The sequence below is a fragment of the Chionomys nivalis genome, chromosome 10 (genome assembly GCF_950005125.1).
Source record: "Chionomys nivalis chromosome 10, mChiNiv1.1, whole genome shotgun sequence".
Taxonomy (NCBI): Eukaryota; Metazoa; Chordata; class Mammalia; order Rodentia; family Cricetidae; genus Chionomys; species Chionomys nivalis.
Genome location: NC_080095.1, coordinates 81866899 through 81890784, shown reverse-complemented (window position 1 = coordinate 81890784; position 23886 = coordinate 81866899). Strand labels below are relative to the sequence as shown.

Genomic DNA, 23886 nt, shown 5'->3' with positions numbered 1-23886 from the left:
TTTTTTTTTGTAACATGGCTTTGTAAATAAAATAATTTATATGTTTGTAAAAACAAAGTCTCCTGGCTTTTATGAATTTTATGAGACTATGTTTTGTTTTCCTTGTGAATGGAGGTATTCTCTTTAGAACAGCCCTTCCAAGAGGACATCGATGACGGGAGAGGATGCCGTGGAAGACGGTGAACTCACTGAACGATTCTCTGCAGGAACACCTCTGTGCCTGCCCCTGAACTATGCTCTTCTTTTTCTCCAACAAGACATTTTCTATTTTCTAGAGCAGCTCAGTCAGAAAGCAAATCAACACATGATCCAGAGTGTAATTGCAGATTGTAGCAAATGCTTTGGTGGGAGAAGGACCGAGCTACGGGGGAGAGAAAATGATGACAGAAGCTGGTCTAACATGGAGGGGTTCTCCATGCTGGGAGCTCCCTATGAGGAAAAGGTAGAAGGCAGAAGTCTCCCGAGGCAGGAAAAGCCTCGTGAGTCTCTTATTGGTGGAACAGAGGCAGAGAGACAGAAGAAAGGACCAGGTCACCTAAGTGCTGGCAGAGTTGGGCTTTGAAGGGATTTGGGTAGCGATGTGGAGCTCTCTGCTCCCCTGAAGTAGCACAGCACCTGCTGTCTAGAGCATCCTGTGTAAGCCACTGCAAGAGACCAAAAGAGATGCCAGGCCTAGTGGCACTCAGGAGGTAGAGGCAGGAGGATCTCTGTGAGTTCCAGGACAGCCTGAGCTGCAGAGTGAGACTCTGTCTTGGGGGCTGAGGTGGTCTTGTGGCCCCAGGACAATAATATCTATAAAGAGAAATGATGGGTTAGGCGCATTACAGACAGTGCTGACTAGGACTTGCTCAGTTAGTGAAAACTTTCACAGGAAGCATGTTGGGTGCAGACTCTGTTTCTTCAGCGGTGAAAGCCCAAGGGAGAAAGGGCTTTGTTGTGGCTGCAGGAGTGGTGTTTCCTGTCGGAAGCTGTGAGTCCCACTCGCCACTGAAGTAGCCTGGGGTACTCTCTGAAAGCAGTTCAGTGTTTACCTAGTGCAGAAGAACCACGTGCAAAATGAAAGCCCGAATCTTCATTTTCACTTCAGCACACCTTTGAAGCCACCCAGGCCCTCGCGGGTACGCCTTTCCAGGAAGCTGCCAACAATGCAAATGACAGTCCCTTCTGGAACTGTCCCATGGCTCCCATGGTGAGCTCAGAGTGAGGGGCAGAACCCCAAAGAATATGCTGAAGATTTTTTCAGGGTGGGGGTGAAGACATGTTGTCATATGGCCCAGGCTAAGGATGAACTGATTCTGCTGCCTCCTACCAGCACGCATCACCGTACCCCCAAGGCACTGAAGTTTGGGCTGCCTATATTTGAAAGGACATAAAGGTTTACATGTGAGCCTAGGATGCGGGTTTGAATACACTCTTAATTACTGCAAAATAGTGATCTTCTTGAACTGATGTCACACTCTTAGAAACAAAGACTGAGAGACCCAAGTGATGTCTGCAGTGCTCAAGGAAGAGGAACCCCTAGCTTCATTGCTACTTTGTCAGAGTAGATTCCCAGTCTGCTGAACAGAGGAACGAGAGACTGGGGATGGGTGTGGCTGACAGAGCTCCTACTCTGAAGAACCCAGATGAACTCCCATACACAAGGAGACGTGTCCCACTGAAAAAGAACAGTTTGTCCCTAAGTCAGGGAAGGAGAGGCAGCACGGAAGGTAGAGCTGCGGCCAACAAGACCAAAGCAAAGGTGAACTGGGAGTGAATACAACAATGCAAAGAAAGCCTTTTGTTTTTTAAAGTTCTGTTTTGTATGTGCGTGTTTACTTCCATGAAGAAAACTCTATCCGCTAAGGTCTGAGCTGCTGTGTCAAGAGGGCATGGAGAGGACAGGATGGCGCAGTGAGTACAGTGATTGTCACACAGGTCTGACGACACAAAGCTCATCTGCACCCTCATAAACAGCGGTGCTCATGGTTCCTGCTGGGGACAGAGGCAGGGGATCCCTGGGGCTTGCTGGCCAGCAACGCTACCCAAGCAGTAAGCTCCAGATTCAGTAAGAGACTGTCTCAAAAATAAGATGGAAGTGCAACTGGAAAAGACACCCAATGCCAGCCACTGGCCTACACACACACACACACACACGCACGCAGCAGAGGCCACACCACCGAGGCTCTCAGCCAGTCTAAGCTGAAGGCATTGGCTTGGGAGGTCAGTGTTATGTAGAGCTACAGGTGTGGTTGTGGTTACTTGAAAGAGCTGACAGAATATAAGGAGAGAAAGCAGACACTGGAGACTGAGAAGAAGCAAACTCAGAAGTGGAGAAGAGGAAAGCCTGGATGCCGGACCATGGCTTGGTTTTGTCTGCCGGCACCGCGCCCCTGTGTCTGCGCTCTGTGCGCTGGCACCCAATTCAGGAGCTTCGGGCAAGGGGGCTGGTGGTTAAAATACACAGACACACACAGACAGAGAGACAGCGACACGAGTCATGCTTGAATTCCCCAAGAATGCCCCCTTTATTGTGTTCAGTGGCAGATTATATAGAGATAGCCACACCCCAGCCAAACCCACCAGAAACCACTCTCCTGCCATCAGGAACTCCTGAAGGTCTTGTGCTCAGAGCAGCTGTAGGCACTCAGAACAGGGGATTACAAGAAATTCGGGATCTGGGGTCTCACTGCTCCCAACACTGTCTGTTTTTGTTGTTTTGCTTTTGAGACAGGGTTTCTCTCCTGGAACTCACTCTGTTGACCAGGCTGGCCTCAAGCTTAGAGATCCACCTGTCTCTGCTTCTCTAGTGCTGGGATTAAAGGCGTGCGCCACTGCGCCCAGCTCCAAGCAAGGGTGTTCTATAGGAGCACAAATATCCTAGCGAGGTTAGAAGGCACAAAGGGGAGTTTGAGGCTGGGGCAGAAACGATGGGAGTGTTCGTTTTTCAGGGAAGGAGACGCCACTAGAATCTTAAGCAGGTGAGGCAGTGGGGAACGGGAGAGAAGATGGCGCTGCCATGTCAGCCAAGTCCTCCACCATAACCCCTGTCGCGCAGCTGGAGGAGATATGGTGCCGGGTACACAACAGGCCAGGGTTAGATGAGCACAGAGAAAAGTCAGTGGTTGAACTGGTTCTTAATAAGAGGGGAAAGAGGACACCTAGACTGTCTCATCCTTGTAAGTTGAACATGATTGCCATGGAGACAGAGCCTTTTGGAAAAGCCCAACTTTTTTGTGTGCTGGAAGGAGGTTTGAGTTCAGCTGATGACAGGCAGACTTTGGCGTTAGACATGGCATGCGGGTTCTCAACAGTGGCCTAGGAAGAAAAGTACAATGAGGAGGGAACTGAGAGCTGCCACATCAGTGGTAGAGTGTGTCCCAAACAGTGTCAACTAGGAAAGTAGAACTAAAACTTCCAGGGGCTGGGGAGATGGCTCAGCACTTAAGAGCACTGGCTGCTCCTCCAGAGGACTTGGGTTCAATTCCCAGCACCCATATGGCAGCTCACAACTGTTTGTCACTCTAGTCCCAGGGAAATCTCACAATATCTTCTGGTGTCCTTGGACACTGCTCAGACGGACACAGACACACACAGGCAAAACACTCACGTAAGACAAATTTCTGTGGTCACCTTGGACAGGAATCAGCTATCGGAATGAATAATCTCAGTTTCACAAGCAAATAACAAATATTAATACTGCTGCCTCTCCTGGGTTTTGTTTTTCATTGCGTGTTCAATAATCTTCATTTTACACACAAGCATTTCAAAGTGTTGGCTTAATTAGTGCCATCACTTTGGTTAGTAATGAAATGTTTTACTGAGGGAGAGAATGAGACCCCTAGGAAGCAAGAGCGGTTCCTGGCCTTTGCCAGAAAAGGGTGGGGATGGGAAGCTGAGAGAGTTCCTGTCTGATGGCTTCCATGTCTTCAGTGACCACAGGGCAAGCGGAGTGTGCCTGAGAGCCTGAGAGGAGTCTGGGGAAAGTGAAGAAAGCATGAAATAGTTGCTGAAGAAACTGGGCTGACAGTGCTTGGGAGCACATTCACCATCTGCAAAAGATCCTAACTCAGAAGATAGCCTGGTCTCGGGGTCTGAGTAACCAGGAGCGGAAAAAGATCACTTAGAGCCAAGGCTCTCTTGGGCAAACCCAGGCAGACATCTTGTCATTTTGCCACAGGTCCAAGCAGATATATTCACTGACTGTTCAGGAAAGACCATGAGAAACAGATCTGAAGCTTAGCGCACAGTAGGAGTAAACACAGACGGGTAGGTTTTTGGTTTTGTTTGTTTTTGTTTTTGTCAATTTACCATAAAGTAGGGTCATCTGGGGAGAGGAACCTCAGTTGAGAAAATGCCTTCATGGGATTGGCCTGCAGGCATTGGTCTGGGAGGCATTTTCTCAACTGATGATGGAGAAGGGCCTAGTCCACTCTGAGTGGTACCACCCCTGGGCAGATGGTCCTGCAATAGAAAGGAGCAAACCAAGCCAGTGAGGAGAAGCGAGCCAGTAAACAGCTCTCCTCCGTGGCCTCTGCGCCAGCTCCCGCATGATTCCTGCCCCGCCCTCCCTTCCTGGTGGACTTCACCTATAAGCTGAAATCAACCTTTCTTCCCCAAGTTGCTCTGTCTTTAGATCATGGCATCTGCCACTGCACGAGGGAGCACGTGCAACAACTGGACCCGCTGAAGTCATCTCTGCCACTCGCTGGGCCTGCAAGGCTGAGTCAGGTTCCTCGCACCCTCACTAGCACAGTGACGTCTCACACTTAAGAAGGCCTATCCACTCTGGACTTCCCATATGATGCCCTGTTAATTGATTGGTTCTTTTTATTTTATTTGCGTGACAAGATCCCATGTGTCCCAGACTGGTCTGGGACTCTCTGTCGCTGGGGTGAAATGCTGGGATTAACTGTGTATAACCAGGTTTACACAATGCTGGGGATGGAATCCAGGGCTTTGTTTGCACTAGGCAAGCACTCTAGAAGCAGGCGCCTCCAGCTCATATGACTTACCGTTTCCACTTTTTTCTTATTTATAGCGCTTATTTATTTGCTATATTTATAGATCAGGGGATGGCTTGCAGACGTTAGTTTTCTCCCATCCCCATGTGAGTTCTGAAGGTTGGATTCAGGCCCCCAGGCTTGGTGAGTACCCTTGTCCTATCCCACAAGCCCAGCTGAGGGTTGATTCAGAATGGTCCCAGTGAGCAGCAGAGGAGGTTGGGTGAGGCCCCACCAGCCTGAAGCTCACTGCTGACAGCCACACGTATGTTCCCTTCAACTTCTGTGTTCTTGACATTGCACTTCCTGGAGAAATCACCTCTACCCCCACAGTTCTCCTGAGCCTTTCTGCTCCTACCGGTGTTTTTGTTGAAGTTTGATGTGTCGTGCGGCCGCTTTACTCAGGCTTTTGCAGTTCGCTTGGCTCAAATATTTTCCTCTCTCCTGGCACTCCACGTGAGGCACTAGCTGCTTGCTTAACGAGTTGTTTCTTGCGTTCTCGCTCTGGCTGGGCTTAGTCTAGAGCAGCAGCAGCTTTGCTGGGGTCTGTGTGCTGTTTCATTTGTATTTTAATAAATAAAGCTTACCCAAAGTTCAGGTTGTAAAACACCTGATCTGTCTTACAGACCAGGCAGTGATAGCAAACACCTTTAATCCCAGTAGCCACGCTAGGTTGCCATAGAAACCGGGCAGAAGAGGTGCAAGCCCTTAATCCCAGCCCTAGAGAGGAATATGACAGGAGGAGACAGCTCTCACTCACAATCCCTTCTGAGACTCCTAGAGGCAGAATTGCCATTTCAGACTGAGGTCAAGGTGAGAACCAGTGGCTGGCTGTTTGCTCTGCTGACCTTCAGGCTGAGCCCTGGTCTCTGACTCTGAGTTTTTATTAATCATGCTACAGATCTATGTTTCTGAACTAATCGAACAGGGAAGAACATTCATGTTTAATTTCTGTACATTGCCTCGCTATCCTCTATTCAACTAGAAGAGTCAATGAGAAGATGCAAAAGAAATGAATGTCCCCAAACCAAATTAGTCCCATACAAGTGTGAATCTTTCAAAAATCACCTTGGGACATTTGCCAGAAGCTTGGAGGTGTCGAGGTTACCGAGACAATTCAAGAGGCAAATCTGAACTGAGGTCATTAACATTGGGAAGGCGCTCTTAATTTAAAACAATTATGGAGCTCTCTGAGTTTCTCCTTTCTCCTTCAAATATTTTGCGATGTTTTAAATTCAACACTATCACCGCAGAAGCGCCTGCTTCCTCTGCAGCCTGAGGAAGCACTGTGGAGTGCACACATTTGAATAAGATTTTGTTTTCTCTCATCTACTTCCTGGCTGATTTCCCAGCAATCTTTTCATTAAATTCATGTGCTCCCCCCCCCATATCTTCTAGGTTCCTGAATAATCCAGATGTTGCCCCAGGAAGTGGGGAGAGAGGGTAACAATTCTGTAACATCCTTGAGCTAGGACAAAGCAGAGTCTCATGGGAAAGAAATCAATGGAGACTTGGGATCTTCATTTATTTGTGGAGCTGGGAATGGAATGCAGGGACCTGTGCACGCTCGGCAAGTGTTCTGCCTCTGAGCTCCCTCTCCAGCCCCAACACTCGGGCTTCTCTACAGGAAAGAATGAGACGTGTGTTTTTCCAATTTTACAAGGCTTTCAGTTTGATCAGCTTGATACCCTGAGACCATGTGTATAGCCCAGGAATACAGCATTGAGCAGAAGACTGACTGACTGCTGCAGGACGTACCCACAGAGGTGCCTCCAGTCCCAGCTCACCTGCAGGCCCACGCTGAGCCCGGTATTGTTTAACATTTTAATTAATGAATTGGCATTCAAAGTAACCTTGGTGAATTAAGGCCGTGAATACAAACACACTGATTCGTATGATAGCCGTTACCTTTGGGGGCGCAGAGGGGAGATGTCTGGAGAGCTGGGGGATGCTCTGGAGCTTGACCCGAATGCTCGTTAAATGGATCTATTCATCTGTGAAATATTTATCAGGTTATAGACTTAAGGCATCTTCATTTTCCTGGGCACTCTTAAATTTAAAATTTTACACACACACACACAGAGAGAGAGAGAGAGAGAGAGAGAGAGAGAGAGAGAGAGAGAGAGAGAGCAGTTTTAGAGTGATTGTTGTCTTAACAGAAAATATAAAGTTGTAGTGTGGTTGGAGGAGAATACTGACCAGATGCCTATATCCTCCTGTGGTTTCCCTGAGCTGGGAGGTGCAACAGAGGAGGTTGTGAAACACTTGTTTTGAAACAAGAACGGAGGGTTGAAGGTCGCCTACGAGATGGTTAGACCTACAGTGACCCCACCAACACTAGCACTGCTCATCCCCCACTTGCTGCCACTGGTTGCCCACTTTCCCCTTCCAGGGCCCTCAGCACACTAGAGGGTTCCATTCCGGACAAGGGAAGTGGGACCCTGAGGGTTATACTCCCCGGTCAGAAACCTTGGGCTGGAGGTAAATGTGGGGTGATACAGAACTGTCTCTTCTCATCGGAAGTTCTTCTGTAGAATTCTGCGGATGCAAATTTGGACTCCCAACACTTGGGAAGCAGAAGCAGGCAGATCAGGAGATCAAGATCACCTTTGGCTGTGTAGAAGTTTGATGCAAGCCTGAGCTACCGGAGACCCTGTCTTCAAACTCCAAAATAAATAAACAAACAAACAACAGTGTATTACAGCTAATCCGTATTGTTTGGATTCTCTCTGATTTGGATAAGATACATACGCCTGCATCGTAATGACATTTAAAGGCATCAGAACTGGCCACGTGACTCAGCAATAGAACGTCTGTGTGGTACATCCAAGGCCATGGTTCCAATACAGGGAAGGAAGGGCGCTAATCTCACCTCTCTGATTCTCTGGGTACAGTGCCTGATTCAGCTTTGAAGGCCTGCATAGGGGCTGAATGGAAGAGAAGAATGTCTGCCTAGCATACACAAGGTCCTTGGTTTAGTTAACAACGGTTCAAAGAATTATTTAAGAAGGAGTTCAATTAGGTGGTGCATGAGATAAAGGCACGTGCTACCCAGCCCAAACCTGATTCAGCACCTGGGGCTACCAGTAGACGCTGACCTCCGCCTGTGTCCAGAGGCATGCACCTACATACATGCTCACAAATAAATGTAATAACGTAAAAGAAGGATAGCCGCCACGTGTGCACACATTAGCAACTGCAACCACATGAACACAAACACGAGTGTGTCACATTGATTTAAACGTGATCTTTCTTGGACGCTTTCCAGTGATATTGTGAAATTGGAGAGATTACCATTTGGGATATATATCATTGACACTATGAGACTTTTTCCAGAAACTGTGAGCAATCCATCGTAACGGAACTCCTAATTTGCCTTTCGGGGTCACTTTAAAATTCTGAAAAGGTGAGGCTTGGGTGGAGTTGGTGTTTCCTTTGGGGCGCCAACCAGCTCCCAAATAAAAACATGGAGACTTAATATTAATAGTGAATGCTCTGCCTTAGCTGGTACTGACTGAGTGTGTCAGGTTGGGTATCACATCCTCATCGCCCCAGAAGGTGGGAGGCGGAGAGAGCATAGGAGGGCGGCAGTGAGCTCTTTTTCTCTCCTTTTCTTCTGTGGTGGAAATCTATTCCGGGCGTCTAGGCAAGTGCTCTGCCACTGAGACACATCCCAAATACCCTTTTCTACGTTTAAAAAGATGGATTTATTTTTTTATGTGTATGAGCAATTTGCCTGCCTGCCTGCACGCATTTAAGTGCACTTTTGTGTGTGCCAGTTAACGACAAAGGCCAGAAGAGGGCGCTGGATCTTCTGAAACTGGAGCTAAAAAGGTCGTGAGCCTCCATGGTCGTGGGAAACAGACCTAGACCATCAGCAAAAGTAGCAAGTACTCTTAATTGCTGCGCCGTCTCTCCAGCCCACACCTGTTCCCTTTTAATAACCAAAACTCCAAGCTAGGGCATCTATGATTTGCTACTGGTTAAAACAAAACCAGAAGAAGCGGCCCACAGCCCACTCTGACTCTGTATCCTGACTCCTGTTTCACACGGCTCCTCCCTCTACACACAGCAGTAACCCAGGTCGGCAGCTCTAGGCTCGCCCGTCAATCAGCCTGACGTCATAGCCCAGTGGAGCGCAAAAAGGCGGAGCAAGGCTCCGGCTTTCCTGACGTTTTCTGCAGTTCAGGACCGAGAGGTTCTTGAGGGAATCAGAATGGTTGGTCTCTTAGCTCTAGAACCATCTAGAGAGCAGTTAACAAACTGAGCTCCCTAGAGCAGTTCTGTGTCCATGACCCCAAGGTCATTTCATCCGACTTCTGGACGTTTGCAGAAGCCTCCCCGCGTGACCCAGGGAGTGTTACGGGTGGAGACCCTGCAGCTCCTCACCCAGGAGGGGCGGTGTGCTCCCCACCTCGTCCACACACAGCTCACAAGTGCAGATCGGTCCTGGCTATCTACTTCAATAACCCGTGAAAGCATTTAATACTTTCAGATTAAGTCTCTCTCTCTCTCTCTCTCTCTCTCTCTCTCTCTCTCTCTCTCTCTCTCTCTCTCTCTCTCTCCTCTCTCTCCTTGTTTTCTTTATTATTATTTTTTATTTTAAAGTATGTGCACGTGTGTGTCAGTGAGTACAGGGACCTGGGGAGCCCAGGGGTATCAGATCTCCTGGAGATGGGGTTAAAGGGCGGAGTGTTGGGAATCAAACTTGGATTCTTAACCACTCTCCGGCCATCTCTCCGGCCTCCAGCAGACTGCCTCTTGTTCCACCCCTAAGTGTTTACTCCTCAAATACTAATCGATATACCCACACAAAGATCTGTAAGCGGCTTTATTTGTAACACCCCCAAAGTGAGACAGCCCACATTCCCATCAGCAGATGAATGGAACTTATCTGCACGGCCGGGTCCTACTTACCATAAAGAGAATGAACCGGTGATACCTGTGATGAGTTTTTAATATATCTGAGCATGGCGAGTGAAAAGAGCCAGACACCCACACACTATATGGTCCCATTTATATAGTTTTACCAGGTGTTCTGAGGATAACTACAGAAGCCTGGAAGCCAGGTCCGGCCCGGGAGGCAGCAGTGACAGCTCTGTCCACTAGGTGGCGCCTGGACACTTCCCTGGAACATGATTTCCAGACAGGCTTGAGAAGGCTCATATCTGGTCTAGATTCACGCACGACATTGTGTAGAAAGCCAAAGAGACTTGTTGGAACCGAAAATAACAACCGGGAAAGAAGTCAGCAGGCCATGTTGCAATAATCTAGGTTTCAGAGGACAGAAAACAGCTTTTTTGTCTTTATTAATTTAATTCATTTCGTTTTTTTAACACTTTTTTTACTTTATATACCAATCCCAATTCCCACTCCCTTTCCTCCTCTTGCTCTCCTCACCCTCCCCCATCCCAGTCCCGTCCACTCCTCAGAGAGGATAAGGCTTCCCGTGGGGTGTCAACAAATCTGACACATCACTTTGAGGCAGGACCAAGGCCCTCCCCTATATCTAGGCTGAGCAAGGTATCCCTCCAAAGAGAATAGGCTCCAAAAAGCCAGTTCAATCACTCGGGATAAATCCTGCTCCTGCTGCCAGTGGCCACACAGACTGCCCCAGCCACACAACTGTCACCCACATGCAGAGGGCCTAGTTTGGTGCCATGCAGGTTCTCCAGCTGTCTGTCAGTCCAGAGTCAGTGAGCTCCCACTAGCTCAGCTCACACTAGACCAGTGTTCAGTCACTGGTCTACACCCCCAGCCCTCTTAAATGGGGCCTTTTGGCTTTTTTAGTTTCTGGTTGCTGCTGTTGGTATTGCGGTGCTGAGGATCTAACCTTGTGTCTTGACACGCTGCACCACTGAGCCATATCCTAGTCTCAAATGTTTGATTTGCTGCCTTGAATTCTATAGGATAAAAGAAAATCATTAAATGAGTTTTTGACTTGGGGAAAAAAGAATTTTTAGCATCTCTGGAATGGCCCTAAACATAAGTCAGCTGTTTTGTATTATGTATTTCTGTGAAGTAGCATTCTCGGGTTTGACATCATAAAGTCGAAATACCATCAACTCTGAAAAACGGTGAAGATGCTCCATGTCTTACGGTAGTGAGCATTCAGCTGACATTTAATTCTTCAAGTAAAAATAAGCAAGCACACATGTGCTTTCATTTGCTTTCATTGTTAATGCATAGTAAAGTGTTTCATTTTGTTTTGGGTTAGTTTGCTTTGGTTTTCTGAGGCAGAGTTGTGTATTCCAGGCCGGCTTCGACCCCTTACCCACAGCTGCTTGGGTATACACGCCTGCACCACCACACCTGACTTCAAAGAACTGTAGTTGGATTTATATAGCTATATACCAAAGTCCCACCTAAAAAGCGTTAAAGGTGGGAAAAGTTTAAACAGCCAACACTATGGACTCAGAATCCTTAAGCTGAGGCCTCCTGCTGGTAGCCAGAACATCCCTGCAGGGCGCTCCTCAGGAAACTGCTTTTTAGGGCTCTCAGAAGTGCAGACGTTCTTTTATCGGTGAATCCGGTCTTCTTATCATTTAAAGCCTCATCCTCCGACAAACGGGCACAGAGCCGGGTGCAGCGACAGGTACCAACCATGCCCAGCCTCGGTCGATGAAAGGGTTGACACTCGTTCCACAAGCGCATGTGCCCTGGATGACTGCCCGCCACACCGGCGCTTCTGCACCACGGAAGACCCTGGAAGGACGTCGTTCTAGGGTGGGGGGGTGTGCGCGAGGTACCCGGAGAGAGGGCTGGAGGAGGAGGAAGAGAAGGGGGAGGAGGAAGAGGAAGAGAAGGAGGAGAAGGGGAAGGAGAAGAAGGAAGAGGAGGGAGAGGAGGAGGAAGAGAAGGAGGAGAAGAAGGAAGAGGAAGAGGAGGTGGTGGTGGTCGTTGTGGTGCCCGCTAGGCGCGTCACGTGACTGAACGCGAAGAGGGGCGGAGTCGAAGCTCCAGGACGCTGCCTGGTTGCCTAGCAACAGCTGAGGACGGAAACATGAACTATGCGGTTGACCGGGAGCTTCAGGCTAAGGAATATTTAGAAAAACATCGGATAATGGAGCTGCTGAGCCAACTCACCAGCTTCCTCCTCTTTGACCGACCAAGTAAGGAAGGGTCTTGCTTCCACAGGCTTTCTGTCTTCCTCTGCCCAGGCAAAGGGTCCGCCGCTTCGCTCCTCACACCCTGTCCTCCCCACTCACTCCATCCCCTGCACCGGACAAGTGGAGCCCTGCAGTTGTTTACTGACTCTTGACCCCACCCCACTCCCCAGTCAAACGTGATAAATGGCTTTCGGTGCCTGCTCAGTGCTGCAGGGAGGGTGGCAGAGTGGGGACCGCCTAGCCCCAAGTCCACCATTGGAAAATGGAGATAACAGTACCGATCTCATGAGAATGGGAGTGGGTGGGGGTAGGGTATTAAATGAATTCCAGCTCAACCAACTTTGGCAGGGCAAGTAACAGATCTTTTCATTTCTAAAGCATCTTTAATTTAGTAAGGGGCTAAACAATTGATCGCCCGAGCTGCCAGGATCCTCCCGGGGAGCCAGGTTTTCCTGGCATTTTTATAAATTAGATCCTTTCAAAATTTGGGTTATTTCAGAAGTTTTGGTGGTGTACGGTAAAAAGTTATGTTGAGCTGAAAATGGCATTGCCTCCTCCCACAGTGATTGGAGCCCGTCAGCATTCACGAAGAGTCTCTAAAATTCCAAAATGTCCATTTAATTCTGTGCAAAGAAACAGAAATACCATCCTAAATTGGAAAAGAATAAAACTAGCATGACCTCCTCGGGGACTGAGAAAAGTCTTTCAAAATATTTTATTTTTAAAGAATGTATTTATTTTAAATATGTATAGGGTTTTGTATAGATACAATACACCATACGGGTGCTAGTGCCTGAACTAGGTCCTCTTCAGGGACAAGTGCCCTTAACCACTAACCTAACTCTCCTTGCCATTAAATGCAAAACACAAACTTGGTACAGCCAATGTTCCAAACTGTCAATGTGATTTTCAGACAAATGTGAACAGCTAAGGTGTGTGTGTGTGTATGTGTGTGTGTGATGCTTGGATTACATTTCCTTTGTTTTTCTCTGAAGTTAACAATATTACAATTTTATTTTATTTTTGGTTTTATGAGACAGGGTTTCTCTGTGGTGTTGGAGCTTGTCATGGAACTAGCTCTTGTAGACCAGGCTGGCCTCGAACTCAAAGAGATCCACCTGCCTCTGCCTCCTGAGTGCTGGGATTAAAGATGTGCACCACCACTGCCACTGCCTGGCTTACAATTTTAATTTTTGCTCAGTTTTCTGTGTATTGCTAATTTTCCCACATATATCTCTGTCTGCATATACACAGATATCTCCCCATGTACAGTTCCTCCACGTCTGTCCCTGTCTGTATATGTATGGATATCTCCCCATGTACAGTTCGCACGTCTGTCCCTGTCTGTATATGTATGGATATCCCCCCATGTACGTCTCCTCTCAGCAGGTAACTGTTATCTCTGATAACTGTGGCCCCGGCTCTCAGTCTTCCTGGTCTAATGTGTCCCATTACTGACTCACATGTTGCTCGGGGTCTCAGTTTACACTGGTGTATCCAGATTGTTCATCTTGTTCAAAACACTGAAGAATCACACAGAACAGAAAGAAGCTAAGGATTTTAACCGACCAGTTAGACCACAAGAGAGCCTTGGGCTCTGAGTGAGAGTCTCTCAAGAGCCACTGTTTACTTCCTAAGGTTTCTTTTTCATTTCAAAAAGAGGGGAAGTTGTTTGCTAAGGGTAAATGAGAGTGGACATGGTTTTCTGTTTTTCTCTTCCTTTATTTAAAATGATATGTGTTCATTCATTTATTCAGTGCATGCATGTGTGCATGTGTGCGAGGGCTGGAGGACAACATGAGTAATCTGATCTCTCTTCCACTATGGAGCCCCAGGATCAGATTCCGGCAGTCCATCTCAGTGACAGGTGCCAAGGCAGCTGGCTGCACTGCCTGTTTTGAAGGATAGACCTGATTATGTAAGCCTTTGTTTACTGTGTGTTCCCTATATGGTGCATATAATTTTAACCATACACACTTGTAATCGTGAGTATTTGTAAGATGGAAAATATGGGTTTCCTGCAAGTTCACTTTGAGGACACATTTGCCTGGCTGTTTACACACCCAAGTCTCGATGGGTAAGCCCACTACACCTAGTTTCAGGACATAGCTGGCCACAAAAGGGTTACCAAGGATTGCAATGGAACTGAAAGTCAGAGAGACCCAACTGCCTTTGTCTGGAGAGAGGGCGTAGATGCAGCTCAATGCAAGTGGGGGTTCCCAGGTTGCTAAGTGTATTGTTTGTTTGTAAAAGTGTGTGTGTGTGTACAGATAATGACATAATGACAGAATTATCTGTAGTAGAGATAAAAGCAAGGCATGATAGCCTGTGGTCCTAGCACTTAGGAAGCTAGGGCAAGAGAATCTTGTGTTTGAAGTCAGCCTGAGCTACATAGCGAACTACAGTGATAAGCTAGCCTGGGATAGTTAGCAATATCTTATTTCAACACACTCATGCACGCGAACACACGTGCGCGCATGCACACACACACACACAGAGCAGTAGGGAGTCAGAGGACAGTCACTGTCACAGCCACACATTAATACTGTAAAATGTCACATACATAATTATCAGTTTAAAAACTCGAACGGGGAGCTGTAGAAATGGCTCAGTGCTTATGAGCAAGTGCTGCTCCTACAGAAATCTGAGTTTGGTTCCCAGCACCCACATCGGGAGGCACACAACTACTTATAACTCCAGTTCTAGAAATTTGATGCCCTTCCCCCAACCCCCGCACACACACACAAGGTACTGGGAATGTAGCTTAGTACAGTGCTTGTCAGAACACACGAGACTTGGGTTCAGTCTCCAGCACCATGCAAACCACACACACAGTAACATCTGTATCCCCACACACACATGGAGCACATACACAGTATCATCTGTATCCCCACACACACATGGAGCACATGCACAGTAACATCTGTATCCCCACACCTACATGGAACACGCACAGTAACATCTGTATCCCCACATCTACATGGAGCACACACAGTAACATCTGTATCCCCACACACATGGAGCACACACGCACAGTAACATCTGTATACCCACACCTACATGGAACACACACACAGTAACATCTGTATCCCCACACACACATGGAACACACACAGTAACATCTGTATCCCCACACCTACATGGAACACACACAGTATCATCTGTATCCCCCCACACACATGGATCACACACAGTATCATCTGTATCCCCACACACATGGAGCACACACACGCACAGGAACATCTGTATCCCCACACCCACATGGAACACGCACAGTAACATCTGCATCCCCACATCCCCACAGAGGCAGGGGGACTAAGAGTTCAAAGACAAAATAAGAAAATAAACAAATACTTGTGGTACTTCTTGAAGCGTCTATCCTAGTTAAGGTTACTGTTACTGTGCTGAAACACCAAAGCAACTTTGGAGGGAAAACTTCATCACTGAGTGAAGTCAGGACAGGAACTCAAGCAGAGCAGAGACATGGAGGCAGGAGCTAATATGACGGCTATGCGTGGAGGGGTGCTGCTTACCGGCTTGCTCCTCACCACTTGCTCAGTCTGATTTCTTATAGATCCCAGTACCTCTCAGTTGGGGTCACCTCCCCTCAGGAGACTCTAGCTTGTGTCAGGTTGACATAAACTAGCCAGCACACATCTTTGGCTGGTTTGTTTTTAAAGACAAGGTTTTGCCGGGCCGTGGTGGCGCACGCCTTTAATCCCAGCACTTGGGAGGCAGAGGCAGGCGGATCTCTGTGAGTTTGAGACCAGCCTGGTCTATAAGAGCTAGTTCCAGGACAGGCTCCAAAACCACAGCGAAACCCTGTCTCGAAAAAAAAAGCAAAAAGCAAAAAAAAAAAAAAAAAAAAAAGACAAGGTTTCATATCTCAGGCTGCCCTAGAACTTCTTAGGTAGCTGAGACTGGCCTTGAACTCCTGATCCTTCTGCCTCCACTTCCCCAGTGCTGGCTTTGTAGATAAACACCATCACACCTAGCCTTAAATACTATTCAGAGCACCTTCGTAGATAACTGGAAACTTAAATACTTCCGACCTACGTCAATATATTAAAAACAATTTTTTGGAGGTGTGAAATGTATTGTGACCACAGTACTGTTGTAATATGAAAAGCACAAAGAGTCCTTATGGTGGTTAATTCCGGTTGTCAACTTGAGGAGTCTAGAATCATGCGGGAGATGGGCCTCCAGCGTGTCTGTTTGCGGTTGTCTTGATGAGGTTAACTGGGGATGGGAAAGCCTGTCCGGCAGGTGACTCCATTCCCTGGGACACACAGAAAGGAGAGAGAGGTGAGCAGAAGCACTCACCTCTGCCTCCAGCAGGTGGACACACTGCGACCAGCTCCTGCTGGTGGGTACACACGACCAGCTCCTGCCAGGAGGTACACCGTCCACGGCTAGCTTTTGTCATCTAAGCCACTCCACCTCATGTCCTACTTCTGTCGTGAATGTCACATCATTTCTGGACAATTGATTGGATTTTCTGTTTTTAAAATAGGTTCAGTAGAAGAGCCTGTTCACCCAGAGCACGCGAAGCTGGCCAGCTTCTTCATGCTCCACGCCCTCCCTGTCTTCCTGGTTCCCCAGCTTCTTCCCTGCACCACGCCCCCCTGTCTTCCTGGTTTCCCAGCTTCTTCACGCACCACGCCCCCCCCCCCCCCCCCTGTTTTCCCTGCACCACACCCTCCCTGTTTTCTTGGTTCCCCAGCTTCTCTTCCTTGCACCACACCCTCCCTGTCTTCCTGGTTTCCCAGCTTCTTCCCTGCACCACGCCCTACCTCTGTCTTCCTGGTTTCCATCCCCGTATGCAAATCAGATCAATTGGGACGCTTTCCCAGCTGTGGCCTCCAGGCCGTGACACTCAGTCCTCTGAGGTAGCAAGTACCCTGCGCATGTGTTCTCTGCTGTGGTGTGAGTTCCATGGAAGTGAGACCTGCACCCTGAGTGCCTGGACTCTTTCTACTTGGGACACAGGTATATTTCATGTTTGAACGAGTCTCAACTGTGTATTTGCAGAGAAACCAAGAGAGTACTTAATCTCTCTTCTGGAACGGTTGAAGATTGCCAAGGTAACAGGCGTAGCATTTCCTTTCTTCATGGAAAACTCTAACATTGTGTCGATGTTTGAGATGATGGACTCCTCTGGCAGAGGCTGCATATCCTTTGTGCAATACAAAGAAGGTCAGTGGGACCTATACCGAGTAGGGCACTCGGTAACTTTCTCCAGCTCAAAGTATTTCCCTGCTCTATATATTTTTCTTCTTCTCACGTTTGCAGCCCTAAAGAACCTGGGTCTGTGCACTGCAGATGAAGTTTTGCATGATGACGGACATATAATAACTCTGGATAAATTCAGAGATGAAGTGTAAGTTTTTAAAAAATATTTTAATAACATGTTATGATCTTGAAGTTATTAATACCATTGCATACAGAGTGCCACTACCCTTTCTTGTTTGCGTGTGTGTGTGATACATGTGCACGCATGTGCCAGGCACACATGTGAAGATCAGAGCAATCTCAGGTGTCGGTTCTCACCTCTCACCTTGTCTCTCTGTTGTTTGCTGCTGCTCTGCGTACCCCAGGCTAGCCCACCACCTTACAGGATTCTCCATCTCCACCTCGCACCTTGCTGTAGAAGCAGAGTTCACCCTACTGTGCCAGCTTTACATGGGTTCTGAGGACTCGAACTCTGGTCCTCACGCTTGCACTTTTACCTCCCAAGCTGCCTCCCCACCCCCACACGCTACCCTTGGGCTTTCAGTCATCAGGAAGCAAAAGCAGGGAAACCCACCCTGGGGAAGGAGAAGGCTAAGGGGAGAGCTGGGGAGGAGGATCTAGAGGCAGCCTTGGTCTTTCCTCAGTAGGAAACCTCACCACTGTGGGGCTTGTTGGAGCACGCCTTTAATCCCAGCAATCAGAAGGCAGAAGCAGGCTGATCTCCGTGGATTCAAGGACAACCTGATCTACAAAGCGAGTTTCAGGGCAGGCAGGGCAATACAGAGAGACCCTGTCTAACTCTTAGAAAAGAGGAAACCACCAATTCTCAAATACGAGGTGAGGAGACCCAGTCTGCTAGAATTATCAAAGCTCTCAGCTCCCCCCAGCAGTTAGAAAATCTCTGTATAAACTGTAGTGTCAGGCCAGTGAGAAGACTGAGTGTGTAAAAGTGTTTCCTGTGTAAGTCTGGTAACCATCGTGGGATCCTTGGGACTCATGTAAGTGTGGAAAGGGAGAACTGATGACACTTAGTTGTCCTCTGATGTCCACATGCATGACGACACACACTGTGCATATACACGCAATCATAATTATAGATTGATATGACTTTAACTATACAGGCAGGCACGGTGGTGCATGCTCGGAATCCCAGCATGTTGGGGGGAGTGGCAGGGGAATCATGAGTTCAATGCCAGCCTGAGCTATAAAGCAAGTCGATTTCCATCTTTCTGTCTGCAAAAGGAGAGTAGCATGTATCTTAAGAATTTTGTCGCCGGGCGATGGTGGCGCACGCCTTTAATCCCAGCACTCGGGAGGCAGAGGCAGGCGGATCTCTGTGAGTTCGAGACCAGCCTGGTCTACAGAGCTAGTTCCAGGACAGGCTCCAAAGCCACAGAGAAACCCTGTCTCGAAAAACCAAAAAAAAAAAAAAAAAAAAAAAAAAAATACAAAAAAAAAAAAAGAATTTTGTCAAAATTACCTTTGTCTAGGCCGTGTGCAAGCCTGAAAATTAAATTTTGGGGGGATTTTATTTATATTTTACGTGTCTGAGGGTTTGCCTAAGTGTGTCTGCGCACCGCAGTGCCCATGGAGGACAGACGAGGGCAATGCATCCCATGGGGCTGGAGTTACAGCCTGTTATGAGTGACCACATGTGTGCTGGGCATTGAACCCACATCCCTCTGGAAGATCCACCTCTTAGAGTTGAGCTATCTCTCCAGCCCTTAGCCCAGCAATTTTAGACTGAGTTATTATAGCATTGAGATTACTAAGTAGTTGCCATGTCAGAATAAAATTGAATAAAATTTTGTAGGTGTAGAAATCTTCTAGCTACTTAAGCTCAATTTGTGTAAAAGCTTATTCTCTGAGGATTTATTAATCAAGGGATCATTGCTTGGGCTGGGGATGTTGGTGGAGCAAGGCTCTGGTTTGATCTCTTAATACCACACACACACACACACACACACACACACACCATTTCTTTACATAGCCCAAGGCCAAACAAATGTTAAAGGAGAAGGAGAGTTTGAGATTCTTGCGTCATGTCAGGGAGATGGCTCAGCTGGCAAAGGGTTTTGTTACATGACCATGAAGAACTGAGACCAAATTCCCAGCTCATAAGTAAAAGCTGAGCACAGTCCTCTACAGCACCAGCACTGGGAAAAGTAGGTGGATCCCAGAGCCAGCCAGGTTAGCCAATCAGTGAGCTCCGGGTTCACTGAGACCCTGTCTCATAGAATAAGGTGGGAAGCAACTGAGGAAGACACTGCACTCCAGCCTCTGGCCTCTACTCTCCCGGACTCAAATACACACCTAGACACACACCACACACACATGCACACACACACACACCACACGTGCGCGCGTGCACACACACACCACACGAGCGCACACGCGCACACATCTCGCCTTGATTAGCAAGGTGGATGTCAGCTTTCGCTGACCTTTGCCCTCCCACTGTCTTCAGATTCTGCATTCCTGTTTGTAATTCTTCTGCTTCCCACAGCTGAGTTTCTGTTCTGTGTTTTCTTAGGAACAGGAGAATGCAGGAAATATGGTCGTCGTTTTAGTGACATCGTAACTCCAGCTAATAAATGAGTCTACCACATTTTCATTCGTCCCCTTTCATTAACTCAGAACTTTATCAGATGCTTTCAACCCAACTGCAGCAGAATTGTGTTCCCAGTGATCAGAAAACAGCACTGAACTCGATGCTAGGTAGCAAGTCCAACGTGTGTTCTATGCCTGGTTCTGGTCAACTTCCTGAGGATGTGGATCACACCCATTGTTTTGTTTTCTCTATTGTGCTTTAAAAATATAATGCATTCAGATGAATGTGTTAAGGCTTTGTTTTTTTTTAAAAAAATATTTTAGGTTTTATTTTATGTGCATGTTTTGCTTGCATGTATGTGTGTGTGTGCACCACATGTGTGCCTGGTGCCTGTGGAGGCCAGAAGAGGGTGTCAGATACCCCAGAACTGGAGTTATGAATGGTTGCTAGCCACCATGGGTGCTGAGAACCAAACCCTGTTGGAAGGCCTTGCTGGTCAGAAGTCACAGCCTATCATAGCCTGGCAGCTTTTTCCAAAACTCATGTGGGACCCCCCCCCTTCCCCCGTGAAACTTCCTGTTCTCTACCTGCTGTTACCTGAAGAGTGTCCTTGAGCCCAGAGGACAGCCCAAGCTGTCTCTGAGCCTGGATGCCTGATTTATCTTTAGTGAGACCCTTGGCAGTTTCTGCTACTTTTCCCCTGCTGTCTGTATGGTAACTAAGATTTGTACCAGGAGTTTTGATACAGGACCCTGCTGCCACATAGGAAGCCTTATGATAGGAATGTGCCTCTTACTACATACTAGGGTCTATAGCTGAGAGACCTACATCTTCCCAGCAAGAGGAACTTGAACTGAGACACTGGTTGGTAACCTGATCATAGGATACCTCAAAACCTGCCTCCAAGTGACACACTTCCTCCAACAAGGCCATATGAACTTCAACAAAGCCACACCTCCTAATAGTGCCACTCCCAATGAGCTTATGTGGGCAAGTGACATTTAAACTACCATAATTTTCAAGGAGAGGAGAAGGGTAAGTAGAATTCTAGAAGAGAAAAAAAAAAGGTTTATAGTGCTTTCTAAACTCAAGTGTGTATGTTTAGATTGTTGCTTTTGTTTACTGTGATAATGCAGGATGGTCTAGAACTCATGACATTCCCCTGCCTCAGCCCCTTGAGTGCTGTGGTTACAGATGTGTGCCACTGATGAAAGTTACACTTAGTTTAAAATATGCTTTCCAATATGAGAAGTTACTGCTTTTCAGTGTAACTGTGGTGTGTCAGGGTCAGGGTTAGGTTTAAGGACAAAGTCTGATGTTGTGAGGAGCGGAGGGCTGGGCTGCGTCCCGCCACCTGGCTAGCTTTACCCAAAATAATTACACAGAAACTGTATTCTTTTAAACACTAGTGGCCCATTAGCTCTAGCCTCTTATCGGCTAATTCTCACATCTTGCTTTAACCCATTTCTAATAATGTGTGTAGCACCATGAGGTAGTAGCTTACCAGGGAAGATCTTAACCTGTGTCTGTGTTGGATCGGAGAATCATGGCGACTGCCTGACTCGGCTTTCTTTCTCCCAGAATTCTGTTCAGTCTACTCTGCCTACCTAATTTTCTGTCCTATTAAAGGGCCAAGGCAGTCTCTTTATTTAACCAATGAAATTAACACAAAACAGAAGACTCTCCCCCATCAGTTTGGGTTAGATTTAGGGTTAGGGTTAGGTTTAAGGACAGAGTTTGGGTTAGGTTTAGGATTAAGAACAAGAAAGGAACATTAGATTCCAGCATAAAAATCTGCAAGTTTAACAGCACACAGTGTCAACCTTAGAAAACACACACCTTAGTGAAAACACAACAAAACAAAATTCTGCAAGAGGGGTATTTGTAAAAGTCTTTGTATTTGCACTGCAGAAAAAGTGAGTCCTGTTAACAATGTAACAGTGACTGGTTTGCTCATAGAGCTCTGAAGTTTCTTTGACCAGAATAGATCCACAAAAGTTACTAGGTAAAGCAGGTTGTTACAAACAAAATAAAAACAGCAACACTCATTCAAAAGCAAGAACTCTGTTGCACTAGTGCACCTCCCAGGTAAGAACTGCAGAAGCAGCGGTGACTGTTTTGCAGGAAAGCAGAGCCCATAAATTTATTCTATGAATGAATTTATTTCACAAGGACATCGTGTTGGTGTTAGTCTTATGATTAGACTTAGGGTTAGAGTTAAGAACAGGAAAGGAAAATAAAGCAGAGCATAAAACTGCAGTTTTAGAACCACTCAATGCTATTTCTAGAAAACACACGCACAAGTGACTGAAACACCACCTAGTGGCTGGCGTCTTAGCAAATACCACTGTATTTCCACTGCATTGGAAAGCGAATCCTGTCACCATGGAGAAATGCAGTGCCTTTGATCCTAGGCATCCACATAGAAATCACAGTGAAAATGCAGCACTTTCACAAGATCAAGAATTCTGTCATACCAGTGCACCTCACAGCCAAGCACTGTAAGAGAAATGGTAATTGTTTCCCAATAATGTAGAACTCGTGTTCTTAATTTTAGCACTGCACAGGGTTAGGGTGGGGGTTACTGTTAGGGTTAAGGACAAGAAAGGAATGGGAGAGCCAAGCACAAATATGTGTACATTTGACAGTCCCAGTGTCATCTTTAGAAAACACGTGCCCGCGTGGAAAAACAAAATCAAAGTTCTCCACAGTGGCATATTTGCAAAATCTGCTGTGTGAGTTTACTGCAGGGAAGTGAATCCTGTTTACCACGAAGTGGCTGGTTCTACTCCTACAACTCTGAAGCTGCTTTAATCAGAGCAGCTGTGTGTACGTTCCTAGGTAAAATAGATGCGTGAAGAACACGCTGCAAACAAGGACAAGAGCGAGAACGGTGTTACACCAATGCACCGCACAGCCAAGCGCTGTGGGGGAGGTGGTGAGCATTCCCAGGAGAGCAGAGCACAGCCCGGTATGACTGTGTGCACCAATGCACCGCACAGCCAATACAAGCCCTCCTGCTGAACTGATTGATGTCTGGGTGTTCAACGAAAGGTTCGGGGCTGGTTAGCTGGGCTCAGTCATGTTGAAAAGCATGGCAGGATACCCTCACAGTGGTTCAGTAGGAGAGAAAGCAGATTGGGGAGATGTGGTGGTTCAGGTTCAGATGTTACTTTGAGATTTGTGGCCTGCTGGGAAGGACTGGGTTCACCAGAGGAAATACACTCCACTGATGTTTCTTATTCCAAATTGAACAGCTTCAGGCAACGTTGCAACTGGAAAGGGGCACTCTAAATCCAATAAAGAAAATACTTAACCGGGCAAAGTGGCACACGCCTTTTATCCCAGCTCCCCTGAGGCAGAGGCTGGCAGATCTCTAAGACTTAGAACGAAACAGCTCATGAGTTTCAAGTGGCTTTAAACACAGTGAATTTCAATCCCATCAAAGGTCCACGGAAAGACAATGTCTAAAAGCAAAAAAGCCAAACACAAACCGGGCGGTGGTGGCGCACGCCTTTAATCCCAGCACTCGGGAGGCAGAGGCAGGCGGATCTCTGTGAGTTCGAGGCCAGCCTGGTCTACAAGAGCTAGTTCCAGGACAGGCTCCAAAACCACAGAGAAACCCTGTCTCGAACCCCCCCCCCCAAAAAAAAGCCAAACACACACAAAAAGAGAATACTAATTTACTAGACCTTGGCCCAGCATTGAAAGCAGCTTAAAAAAATCAGGCTATATTCACAACCTCCGCCTTTTTAGGTCCAGATCAATAAAACCAAACTTCTCCCCATCACAGCATACTTTCCTGGAGGGGAACAATCGCCATCTGTCTCCGGGTTTGATGCATGCTTCACGGGTACCAACGCCTCTGCATTTTTACCTAAATTTGGGAAAGAGCAGCTGCCCTCTGCTGGCCACATCTGCATAACGCAGCCCGAAGGAGACGGGTCGGTCTCGGACTGATGACGTCACCGGGCGTCGGAGGCGGGACGGGCACGTGATGTCACCGCGCGCG

At 47.3% G+C, this 23886-nt stretch overlaps 1 protein-coding gene across 1 annotated transcript; it reads left to right on the top strand.

The window, feature by feature from the left end:
• The first annotated feature begins 11944 nt into the window (after positions 1–11944).
• Positions 11945–20152, top strand: Efcab10 (EF-hand calcium binding domain 10). Its single transcript, XM_057783127.1, has 4 exons — positions 11945–12094; positions 17123–17287; positions 17384–17471; positions 19857–20152. The coding sequence occupies exons 1-4, from the start codon at positions 11986–11988 to the stop codon at positions 19891–19893; spliced, it is 399 nt and encodes a 132-aa protein (XP_057639110.1). The 5' UTR covers positions 11945–11985; the 3' UTR covers positions 19894–20152.
• Positions 20153–23886: the final 3734 nt, after the last annotated feature.

What these genes read in the sequence shown, in the direction of transcription:
- Efcab10 (XM_057783127.1), top strand. Translation starts at nt 11,986, where the DNA reads ATGAACTATGCGGTTGACCGGGAGCTTCAGGCTAAGGAATATTTAGAA. An exon ending in CCTCCTCTTTGACCGACCAA is followed by an intron (nt 12,095 to 17,122) that starts GTAAGGAAGGGT and finishes GTGTATTTGCAG; the next exon opens with AGAAACCAAGAGAGTACTTA. An exon ending in CTTTGTGCAATACAAAGAAG is followed by an intron (nt 17,288 to 17,383) that starts GTCAGTGGGACC and finishes TCACGTTTGCAG; the next exon opens with CCCTAAAGAACCTGGGTCTG.